Consider the following 13149-nt stretch of genomic DNA (forward strand, 5'->3'; position numbering starts at 1 on the left):
AACTGATCACCTCCTCGGTGGTAAGAATACATCTTCTCAAGAACAGCTGCACCAACCGTCTGCAGAAGGTACAACCATTTTCAAAACTTCCTATTTGTTCCATTGTTGATCCAAATAGGCCCAGATGCAACTCACTGCACTCATCCGGACTGCAGCTGCAGCTCAATAGTTAAAATCAACTAAAATGTACTGCAAAAAGTCTATGTAGCCTTCACCTTTCTGTGCAAATGTAAGCGAAAATATACATCAGGCTCCTGTTATTTGACAAAATAGAACAGTATAGTAGACGGCGCTTTTTATGTTCATACATATATTAGCATATACATACTGTTTAGCAACAGCCCTGCTATAAAACTGTCCTGCATCTTGCTATCAAAGGTAGAAAATATCCTATATCTTACCATAATAAATATGGACAACAAAATGTCTGCCATGTTCCCAATTGTATATACTTCATTTTACTGTTATACGACACTTATACTTCCTGCATACTACAATGTACTCATTGGGTATTTGCATTGTCATTATGTGTTTTTAATATTATATAGTTAAATACAAATTCTGTTTCATCTGTTGCATCCCTCATATCTGAGTAATTCATTTTGTGGGTGAACATATATCGACATACATTAATAGCTGGGGTTACCTGTGGAACAGTTGTTTCCTCTGTAAGGCAGATGGCAGTTACAGTAATAGCTCAGCCACAAATTAACGCATTTGCCTCTGTTTCCACATGGGTGGCTCTCACAATGGTCGCGTCTCCTGCAACCAACTTCAACGTTCGCTAACTTCCCATCTTCCTCTGTAATAGCAATGGAGCCCACTGTAATATCCCGTATGCAGCCTACAAACGATGGCTGCGTTTCAACGATATCAGTAATATTGGTTCCTTGCTGTGCTGATAATTCGCCTCCAAATAATATTTTCTGGAACTCAATATTGGATGCATCTCCTAGGCGAGACTGGTTCACGCATGTATTTCCACAAGAAGGATCAAGCAATCTGAAGTGAATGTAATCTTGGAAGATTATTTCAACAGAATGCCAACTGTCATCACTGACGTTGTGAGCTAAATGTAAAAGAGTATGCAACTGATTATTGCTGGATAAAGTTAAGAAAAGGAAGCCATTTTGAAGATACAGCTTCAAGGCTGTTGTTTGGTCTCCCAGGTTTAATAGAACGGCAGAAGTCTGCGCAGTGCGGAAGGTGAAAGATGCATTGAAAGCTTCGCCCTTCGGAGGCTGCAATGTAAGAGGAAGAACAGTTCTCCCATTAAATGAGAGTGTGGTCTTTGTATCACAGTAGGGGCCTATAAATCCTGGCACACACATGCAGGTAAAGGAGTGCTTATTGTCCATTAAATAAGGTATGCAGGAGCCGCCATTTTGGCATAAGTCTTCCTCACAGCCGGTAAGAACCTGTATACAGTCTGGACCGCCATAGTAATGTCCTTCCAAGACATATCTAGGACAGTGACAAATATAACTCCCAGGAAGATTCTCACAAGTGCCTCCATTTTGACAGGGATTTGACTCACACTCATCGATATCTTGTTCACAGTGGACACCTAAAATGAAGAGAGAAAATAACAAGTCATCTGACTTCTACATTGTCTTCATTAATATGGGTAAATCTACTTTTTTTTACTAGAACACAATGTGAGTTAATAAGAAATTAGATGAGAATAAGATATATAGTAGATAGGACATTTAGTAGATGTGTTACTATCTAGTTACATAGTAACATAGTTCGTAAGGCCGAATGAAGACAATGTCCATCTAGTCCAGCCTGTCTATCCTCCTGTGTTGTTGATCCAGAGGAAGGCAAAAAACCCCAAGAGCAGAAGCCAATTAGCCCTTTTGGGGAAAAAATTCCTTCCCGACTGGCAATCAGACTAATCCCTGGATCAACCCCTAGTTATCACAATTCTGTATGTCAGCTGACGACTTAAAATGAATAGCTGATGACCAGACCCTCCAGATGACGGAGACCTTACCCAAATGTATGAGGAGTGATGAGACATATATCCATACTACTGAACTGAGCATTCTCAGAGATCTCCCTTGCGCTGATCATTAGCGGTGTCTCTGGACATCTTGATGCCTGGATTCTGTCAGTGGATTACCCTTCTGCACAGACTTTTTTTTTTCCAATCTCTTAAAACCAGCTTAGTCTAATTCTTCTTATTACCGTTTATGCAATGGGTAGGGTGAGAAAACTCAATGGAGATCTACTTATCACCTCAAGAGCCATTATTAGCCCTCAATAAAGAATATCTAGGATTTGTAGACTGCAGTATAGAAAAAACATATACATAAACTAAGTAGTCAACAGTCCTGGATTATGCATATTCGTAATGAGGCTCTACAATGAGAGTAAAAAGGTTAAACACTTCCTGATACTTTCAAGAATTCAGTTGTGAAACAGTTTTAGAAGGACTTGATTGGGATAGTCATTACTGTGGGATAAGAAAACATAGAAAAGTGAAGGCAAAAAAAGAGCACATGGTCCACCTAGTTGGCCCTTATATTATTTCCTTTTTCTCTCTGTCTTAGTATAGATCTATGCTTATCCCAGGCAGCTTGAATTTCTCATGTATTGTGGATTTTCCAACCACGTCTGCTGAAAGTTTCTTCCCAGCATCTACTACTCTTTCATTAAAATATTCTGTGACATTGCTTCTACAATCCTTCTAGCATTCTACATGCTTTTCCTGTTACCTGGCTCACATCTTAAATGCGCTTCATCCAGCAGTGCTCTAGGTGTGCTGAACGGCTGTGGAGAAAGTCACAAAAGTCAGCAGAGTTTCTCCACTTCAAATTCATGCTCAGAACCTACAACTTAACCCTCCACCATGCCAAACAAGTCTACCTCACCTCTCCCGTCTCCTCACTATCCCGCAACCCTAAACGACTCTATGACACTTTTCACTCCCTCCCCAGTCCTAAATTGCAGCCCCACTGTGACCGATTTCCATGCTGAAGATCTGGCTGCTTACTTCAAGAAAAAAAGCGACAACATCCGTCAGAAGCAGAAACCACGTTTTTAACGTGCAACTATATATTTCTATTGAGATATATTTCCATTTGGTAGTGCTGACCTATTTTATCTTTTTTGGGAGATTATTTCCTGCTGGATGTTGTCCAAATCTCAGACTAGCCTCAACCCTAGTCTCTTGAATACTGCATCTATCTCCTGCTCACTCTCTGTACACAAACCAACAACAGAAGATGAAGTCTCCAGATTGCTTCCCTCAGCTTGCCCCACCACCTGCGCTAGTGACCATCTTCCCTTACACCTCCTCCAGTCCATCTCCCCGATCTCCCACAGCACCACTATATTCAACCTCTCTCTGACCTCTGGCATCTTCCCCTCTTCATTCAAAGATGCTTGACTCATCCTATGCCGCCAGCTTCTGACCCATCCCAAATCTCCCCTTCATCTCCAAACTATTAGAATGCCTGGTTTACTCCTGCCTTATAAGCTATCTCTCAGAAAACTCTTCTTCACCCCCTACAGTGTCAAACAACCTCCTGATGGCCAAGTCAAGAGATGACTAATCCCTACTGATCCTCCTCGACCTTTCCGCAGCGTTTGGCACTGTTGACCACAAACTCCTCTTCAATATGCCTCACTCCATCAGCCTAAAGGACACTGCTCTCTTCTGGTTCTCCTCCTACCTATCTGACCACTCATTCATTTTATCCTTTTCCCCTTGCTGTTGAGTTCTCCCAGGGATCGGTCCTCGGCCATAATGGGAGTAAAATTTTTGTAGATGGAAATATTCTAGTTTATTATGCTATATTAAAGCAAAATGAAAAGCCAACAAATACTCAGCTGTATGGCAAATCTTTTGAACCTTGATAACACACCCTAGTTGGCTACTTCCTTGGTAGAGAAGGAAATTTGTTAAATTGCCAAAAATGTGCAAAACTATTATCACTGTGATAGGTTAATATCAAACTACTAACAACCACTTGTCCGTCCGTGAGTTACATGCTCCGCCTCTGATCACATGATGGTGACATCATCATAGGTCCTATTCCATAGCAACTGAGGCTGCAAGGGTTTTTAGGGGATGCATAACTCACTCACTCGGTATGAGCTCCAGAACGACCTGTGATGACATTACCATAATCTGATTAGGGGCGGAGCACGTAACTCACACCAGATGATCAGGGGCGGAGCAAGAGTGAGTTACAAGCTCCGCCCCTCATCACAGGATGGTGACAGCATCATAGGTCCTTCATCCGAAGTGCGTCTGTTACATGCTCCACCCCTGATCACATGACAGTGATGTCATCAAAGGTCCTGTAAGCACACGGCTGCTGTCCAGCTAGGTGTTCATTACTATTCCATAGCAACTGAGGACACGGGGGATTGCTAGGGAATGGAATACTAATGAACATCTACAGCAGCCGTGTGCTTACAGGACCTGTCATGATGTCACCATCATGTGATCAGTCACCTGTGTGGGAAAAGTATGCGTAGGACTCTACTGTGCTGCTTTTCATTCCTGTTGTATGAAGAATGTATGTAGCAGAGCTGTATGTGATGTACATGTAGCAGTGCTATTTGTGTGACGTGCATGTACCACAGCTGTGTGTGATGAGCGTGTAGCAGAGTTGTGTGTGTGATGAGCATGTAGCAGAGTTGTGTGTGTGATGAGCGTGTAGCAGAGTTGTGTGTGTGACGTGCATGTAGCAGAGCTGTGTGTGTGATGTGCGTGTAGCAGAGCTGTGTGTGACGTGCGTGTAGCAGAGCTGTGTGTGACGTGCGCGGTGCAGAGCTGTGTGTGTGACATGCATGTAGCAAAGCTGTGTGTGTGATGTACATGTAGCAGAGCTGTGTGTGTGTGTCGTGCATGTAGCAAAGCTCTGTGTGTGTGACATGCATATACCAGAGCTGTGTGGCGCATTGCACCACCAGTACTATACCGGTACTATAATTTCCTAATAATTAAGAGTAAAATACTATAAAGTAGAAGAAAAGAACACCACACCCACAGGAGTCAGAGAGAATGAAAATATGTAAAACCGACATTTGCTCTATCAAATGTTCTTTAATTTACTATAGATATTTTTAGTGTTTAATTAAATATGATAGAGAGTATAATTAGGCTGAATAATATGCAATATCTATATATATAAAATTGAATGTATGTCTGTATGCGTGCGTGTCTGTTTGTCCTTTATGCGCTACTACACCATTCATCCGATCGCCATGAAACTTTGGGAAGTTGTTGAGTACACTCCTGGGAAGATTATAGACATAGTACATTTATGCTACGATAAATGGCGCTCATGCGTGTGTCGTCGACAGTTCCGACCCCCCCGCGTAGATCGTTCGATTTCCATCATTGCCACTAATTCTCTCACTTCCCGATGTTGTAGAAACATGAAATTTGGCAGGAGCATTGATTATGTCATAAATAGGAAAAGTTATTGGGTCCCAACTCGATTATTCAATTCTAAGCGCCAAAGAATTAGTGTCCAAATTTTACGTACGGAATCTATTTCTCTCACTTTCCAATGTCATAGAAACTTGAAATTTGGCACGAGCATTGATTATGTCATAAATAGGAAACGTTATTGGGTCCCAACTCGATTATTCAATTGTAAGCGCCAAAGAATTAGCGTCCAAATTTTATAAATGGCGCGTGCATGTGTCGTCAACAGTTACGACCCCCCCACGTAGATCGTTCGATTTCCAGCATTGATTATGTCATAAATAGGAAAAGTTAATGGGTCCCAACTCGATTATTCAATTCTATGCGCAAAAGAATTAGCGTCCAAATTTTATGTACGGAATCTAATTCTCTCACTTCCCAATGTAATAGAAACTTGAAATTGTGTGTGGGCTAGATTTGGAGAATCCGTGCTTCTCACACGGACAACTGTATGTGGCCAGCTCACGCGTCGGAAAACCTTCGGATTTATTCGTGTACGCACCAGACGGAAAAACAAAAAATATTGTGTATCCACAGGCACTTGATTAAATACATAGAATTAAAACAACATAAGACACAATGTAAATTCAATGTTATAAGAACGAGTTTCCTTGATTTTCCTTTCTTCTGATGTTGCAGCACCGCGCGACGGGTAAGCTAGTATTTTATAAACTGAAAAATATCTCCAGTAGTGAACAGTAAAAAATCAACAAGCATGAGATAATCAAGAAGGTGGGAAGGCATCCAGCGATGCAAAAATATGCAAATGATATCTCCCGTGTGCTGCCATATGGTGCCTCCATGAGATGTTTCTCAGGAAGAATACCTCCAGCATGTGATAGAACATGCCTCGATGGTTTTCTCACAGATTCTCACGTAATCGGTGACTGAAAAACCTCAGTGTGCCTCTCTATAAAATTGTGGGCATATGGATAATGTGGCAATGTGCAGGGAGCCTCAATTGTATCTGAAGCAGAAAAATGTATTAAATGGAGATCTAAAGAGGAGCCACACATTTGCCAACTACAGATTGCTATTTGTGAGCAGATCTATTTTGGCCTTGTCAGTAGATGTTTGGTTGCCAATGTGAATTGTTGTAGATGGTGCATTGCTGGAAAGTAAATACTCAGATCTAGAGATGAGCGAGCACGCTCGGTTAAGGCAATTACTCGAGCGAGCATCGCTCTTTTCAAGTAACTGCATACTCGTCCAAGAAAATTTGGGGGGCGGCGGGGGGGAGAGTGAGAGAGATCTCTCTCTCTCCCCCACGCTCCCCCCGCAACCCTCGCCGCCCCCCGAATTTTCTCGGACGAGTATGCAGTTACTCGAAAAGACTGATGCTTGCTCGAGTAATTGCCTTAACCGAGCATTCTCGCTCATCTCTACTCAGATCACATGTAAGATTCTTATGAAGCTTGATATTGAGAAATATTCTCTTGATTCAACAGTCATTGCTAGAAATGTTGGAAATATAGAAAAATACCACGTGAAACTCAACTCTATTACATCATTGACCAATTTAGGTTGGCTGAACCTATTAGGCAATCTATGAATAACTGATTGCAAGCTAATGCAGTCATTACACCCTACAATATCAGGACCAAAAGATAGAATCAATCAGATAAATAGAAATAGAAATAATTATTTAATGCAGGAAATAGAGATGCATTTTATTGTTTTAATCAGCAGGAATTCTACTGCCTTCTACTTTGGTGTTGCTATGAGTGGGTCAGCTGACCACACGACTGTAGCTCAACCTCTTTTGGGGGGGGGGGGGAGTTCCTGATTAGCCGGCTTTTCTTTAAATGTTTCTGGCTTCTGCAGTGTGTTGCAGGTTTTAGAATAAGCTGTGTACATTAAATCTAGTATGTGGTGGAAATGATGGCATATCTCCCAGATGTCTGCAAATATGCACAAGATAGTCAAGTAAGTTTGTAGTCGCAGATAAAGAGTCTTTACATTAGATAGTGGGCCTTGTAAGAAACATGATTATATGAACCCTTTTCAATCCACTGTCTGAAGTCTGAAGACATTCTGATTGAAGGCTGTAGAGCTCCGATGCCGGAAGACGTCCAGCAGGGTATTCTTACTGTATATTACTGGCCACTCTGTTGTCGGGGGGCCTCTCCAGCATGTTCCATACTGCAGTACTGGCTCTAGCCAGCAGATGGCGCCATTGTACAATGGCAGAAAGAAAAACCCCTAGGAAACCCTGAATCCAAAATTGGATTGCAAAGGGCTAAGAGTGATTTCATATACAGGATTTTTAGGAAAAACTTTTTTGTGGATTTTGACTGTGTTTTTGCCATGTTTCTCGCAGCTATATGTTAGCTGTAGGTAAATAGTGCGTTATTAAACACTACAAACTGTGACATATTTAGTGCCTTTTTTGTGTCATGGTCACTTTTGGTGCCTTTTTATAGGTCCATAGATTCTTTTTCAAAATGCAAAATGCTTTTGTTTTGCCCTTTTTCTGTGGTATTTTCCCCACAGACTTCTCTATAGATAAAACAATGGCTACAAAAGTACATGTGTGCATTAAAAACACACGGTCCATCTGGTCTGCCCTTATAATGTTACCTTTTTATGTTTCCCTTAGGATACATGCATGCATACATTTGCTTACTCTAGATTTTCCAACCACGTCTGCTGGAAGTATTCTGCGCATCTACTACTCTATTAGTAAAATAATATAATCTGACATTCCGCAGATCGGTCTTAGAAATTGTAGGTCTCATTTAATACTTAGAATTTCTATTTAGAACATACCACTGAATCCTTTTCCGCATTTGCAGATGTAACCTTTGGCTTCATCGTGTGTGTTGACTTCCTGAGACATATTGAACCACGTCAGCTCCACGCATTCCGCGCCATACATACAAGGCTGGCTATTGCACAAAGGGATATGAATGTCACATAGTGAACCTGTGTAGCCTGTAATGATAGAAACTTTAATTTTAGAATGCCATGAAGGATATACACAGGGCCTCAGAGCCGGAGGCGTAAATAGAAGCTCTTGGGCACTGATGCAAAATCTGTAATAAGGCCCTTTATCTGCCATTTATAATACTGGTTCCTTCTTATGTGATAGAGGGGCCTTTGGGCCCCCCTAAGGCTTCAGGGCCCTGTAGCGACTGCTACCCCTGCAGCCCCTATAGCTATGCCCCTACTCAAAGCTCAGGCACAACTCAATCACAGAGCAGCAACAGGCCAGTATAACAGATTTGGGAGTACTCAATGTGTAGTCACTTGGTTTCCTGAAGATACGGCATGCAGCAATTACTTTCTCAAGGAAGTGCACAATATCCTTGAGCAAAATATCTATGCGTGATTCTATATCAAATCTAAAGCATACGGAGATACAGTATGGGCTCATAGCAGGCTATAAGATGTATGGATCCTGAATATGTCCATATACAAGTATTTGGGAATCCACAGCTAGGTAAACTGTTGCCCAAAAAGAGGCAGAAAAGATTTAATAACGCTACATTGCAATAGACGAAATGTGTATTATTTGCAATTTACTACTAATTGATCAGTAGCAATAAACCCTAAGTGTGGCTTCACACGAGCATACGCACGCACAAAAACACGCTTCTTTTTGCAACATTGTATTCCCTATGGTGTATGCACATGTCAGTGCTTTACAGGCGTGTGCCTGCAAAGATAGGACATGCGTGCACCGTTAGGAATGCACGCATTGTTTGCAATGGAGCCGTGGCTGCTGCCGGCGGCTCCATGGAAAACTATGGTCTGCCGGCACCCCTGCATTCTTTTTCAGGGAAGGGCTTTACATATAAGCCCTTCCCTGAAAAAGAAAACAAAAAAAAAAAATATATATATATACACTTACCTCTTCACCACTGCTGTGCCCCCTGCGGGGATGAAGAACACAGAAGGCCCCCGGCTGCCATGACACCTGCACGACTCCCCCGATCTCACCGTGGGGGGGGGGGGCCGTGTGGGACTGACAGCAGCATGTAAAGGGTTAATAGCCGTGGGTGTCAGCTGTAATAAACAGCTGACGCCCACGCTGTATGAAGAGAGGTCGTGGTGCGACCTCTCTTCATACATACACCGACGCTCCAGGACGTAAATGTACGTCCTGGAGCCACAAGTAGTTAAATATAAGCCCTTCCCTGAAAATCAAGTAAAAGTGCTGTAAAAACAAAAAAAACAATACATACTTACCTCCCTTCGGCTGCCGGGCTCAGCCGTGTCTTCTCCTGGCTGTCCCCCACTCTCTAGTGATGATCTTTCAGCAGGCAGGAATTTAAAATCCCTGCCTGCTGAAAGAGCTGTTTGTGATTGGCTGACGTGCTCAGCCAATCACAGGCAGCTCTCGCCGAATGAATTCTTTTAACTCTCGCCGAAGGAATTCTTTTAACTAGCGGGGACGAAGGAAACATCTGCCGCTTTATATGTAAAGCCCTTCCCTGAAAAGAATGCAGGGGTGCCGGCAGCAGCTGTGGCTCAATTGAAAACAATGCACAGACCTGCATTCACACGTGGTTTTGCATGTACATGGCTGCGCATCTATGTACGCACCTATGTACGCACAAAAACACGCTCGTGTGAAGCCACCATAAATCCCCAGTATGTTTTGAAATATTTTACTATGCAGCTCACCTATGTTCTATGCCTTAATATTTATTATCAAAAATTGCCCAAAGTGTTTCTGATAGAATAAAGCAAATGTTATCTCAAAAGATCCTAACAAGCGCAGCTTCAATATATACAGGGGCTGGACAAAAATATGAAAACACCATACAAAATGCATGATAGTTTAACCATTAGCACTGAGCTACCCTTTTGACTACTGCTTGGCTGGGAGCTTTCCTGACAAATTTGTATTTACTCCACCTCTTGCCCTGCTCTGGGTGGTTGTGGGAACAAGGTGGTAACAGCAGCGGAGTGGCTCAAATGCCTGACCAATGGAACCTTGTTGCTTGGACAAATGTTCACTTCTGCCCGGCAGCATCTGTGTCATATTAACTCCACTTAAAATCGGTCTGAACATGTCTAATAGAAATATGATTTATAATACCATGTAACTTAAGGCATGCATTTCTTACAGTGTTTCCATATTTTTGTCCACCCCCTGTAGCCACCTTTAAAATAAAAAGGTACTGTACCCGGCCTGCAGAGACATTGGAAGCCTGCAGGATCCTCCAAGCAGGTGGCATTGTTTTGACATGGCTGTGAGGAGCACAGAAGTGCAGGACCCTCGCAGTGGAGACCAGTGAACCCCACCAAACTGCAGTCACAGATATACCTGGAAAACATCAGACCATTGGAAATAGATAGAACTTAATTCATAAAGAAAAGCCATGTACTGGGAAATCGTACTCACCCATCAATCTTATCTACACAGTGTCCACCGTTAAGGCAAGGAGAACTAGCACACTCATTTATATTTCTATCACAAAGTTCCCCAAAGAATCCTGCAGAACATTTACAAGCGAAAGATCCCCAATTCTGGAGGCACGTGGCACCATTCAGACAAGGCTTTGATGTGCACTCATTATACTCCACCTCACAGTTTCTGCCTAGAAGAAAAGTTAGTACATAACATTTTTAGAGGGAGCGTTATAAATCATGGTTATCAGTTCACAATTCCTCATACACATCATGTGTTAATTATGCCCATAATATAAATATATTAATTGTCTAGAAACAGTGTCACTCTGGTCCGTGGTGTAGTATTGTAACTCACCCTCATTCACTTGAGTGGAGCCGTCTCTGGAAAATGCAGAAATGCTTTCTAATATCATATTATTAACCAAAGTTGCATCTCTGTATCTGCACGTATCTACCATGAACAGAAGATAATTAGCATCTGTTGTGTCTGCGTTACACCTCCTGTTCTGCGCCTGCAGCTATTCCTTCATCGCTGCACAACACAAATCTTCCCTTTAAATATATTACATGAACAGTTTTTACACTTTTTTGGAACAGATGCATAAGTCTGATATGGCTGGGTTGTATGAAACCTGACGATAGGTAATGCAGCACATAAAATGTGAAATTCAGAGGGAGATCAGAGGAAGTCGCAATTCCCCGCATTGATTGTCCCCGTGTCTGTGAATTAAATTGGAGAGGATTTTCATCACAGGTGAAAAAGAAAAGTGAAGATTGCCAAGCCTTTCTGGGAAACCTGCGGTGTCCATCAAGAAAACACAATGACATCTGAGCTTTGCAAAAAACATAGCACAATTGTCAGTATGGAAAATTAGATACTAATCAGCCAAGTCCACTGATTTCGGACTTATATTATGCATATGCCAGCCTCCTGACTCTCATACCACAGCAGATATCGAGAGGGGCAAGAATTGGGCAGCTAGATTTCAACTACCTAAACCTTTTGTTCCTGGGAGATAAGCTGCTGTTAGAGAAGTCTGGCACATGTGGCCAAGCAGGGATCGGGAGAGGCAGCTGTCGGTTATAGACGAAATGTGTATTAATATTTGCTATTTACTACTAATTGACCAATAACGATGAACCCTAAATCCTCATGTTCTGAAATATTTTACTATGCAGCTCACCGATGCCTTAATATTGATTAGCAGAAATTGCCCAAAGTGTTTCTAATAGAATAAAGCAAATGTTATCTCAAACTATCCTAACAAATGCAACTTCAATATATACAGGGGCTGGACAAAAATATGGAAACACCATACGAAATGCATAGTTTTTTAACCATTAGCACTGAGCTAGCCTTTTGACTCCTGCTTGGCTGAGAGCTTTCCCGACAAATTTGTGTTTACTTCACCTCTTGCCATGCTCTGGGTGGTTGTGGGAGCAAGGTGCTAACAGCAGCGGAGTGGCTCAAATGCCTGACCAATGGAACCTTGTTGTTTTGGACAAATGTTCACTTCTGCCCGGCAGCATCTGTGTCACATTACCTCCACTTAAAATCGGTCTGTACATGTCTAATAGAAATATGATTTATAATACCATGTAACTTAAAGGAGATGTCCCGAGGCAGCAAGTGGGTCTATACACTTCTGTATGGCCATAATAATGCACTTTGTAATGTACATTGTGCATTAATTATGAGCCATACAGAAGTTATAAAAAGTTTTATACTTACCTGCTCCGTTGCTAGCGTCCTCGTCTCCATGGAGCCGACTAATTTTTGGCCTCCGATGGCCAAATTAGCCGCGCTTGCGCAGTCCGGGTCTTCAGCAGTCTTCTATGGAGCCGCTCGTGCCAGAGAGCGGCTCCGTGTAGCTCCGCCCCGTCACGTGCCGATTCCAGCCAATCAGGAGGCTGGAATCGGCAGTGGACCGCACAGAAGAGCTGCGGTCCACGAAGGTAGAAGATCCCGGCGGCCATCTTCAGCAGGTGAGTATGAAGACGCCGGACCGCCGGGATTCAGGTAAGCGCTGTGCGGGTGGTTTTTTTAACCCCTGCATCGGGGTTGTCTCGCGCCGAACGGGGGGGGGGTTAAAAAAAAAAAAAAACCGTTTCGGCGCGGGACATCTCCTTTAAGGCATGCGCTTCGTACGGTGTTTCCATATTTTTGTCCACCCCTGTGGCTACCTTTAAAATAAAAAGGTACTGTACTTGGCCTGCAGAAACAGAAACAAAGGGAAATACAGTAACTTTGGGTAGCTTAACCACAGTTACTGTATTTCCCTTTGCTTAGTTTTTCTCTACTCTTCTACACCTTTTCCTCAGTTTCCCCATCCTAGACC

At 42.5% G+C, this 13149-nt stretch overlaps 1 protein-coding gene across 1 annotated transcript in view; it reads right to left on the reverse strand.

Moving 5' to 3' along the window:
- Positions 1-13149, reverse strand: part of CRB1 (crumbs cell polarity complex component 1) — a 55769-nt gene that overhangs the window by 32841 nt on the left and 9779 nt on the right. Inside the window, exons 4-7 of the mRNA XM_066594991.1 lie at positions 10803-10998; positions 10585-10724; positions 8219-8383; positions 647-1567 (exon numbers count right to left, since the gene is read on the reverse strand). Of these exons, the coding sequence (XP_066451088.1) occupies positions 647-1567; positions 8219-8383; positions 10585-10724; positions 10803-10998 (1422 nt within the window). The remainder of the gene's footprint in view (positions 1-646; positions 1568-8218; positions 8384-10584; positions 10725-10802; positions 10999-13149) is intronic.

Source organism: Eleutherodactylus coqui, chromosome 3, assembly GCF_035609145.1.
Source record: "Eleutherodactylus coqui strain aEleCoq1 chromosome 3, aEleCoq1.hap1, whole genome shotgun sequence".
NCBI lineage: Eukaryota > Metazoa > Chordata > Amphibia > Anura > Eleutherodactylidae > Eleutherodactylus > Eleutherodactylus coqui.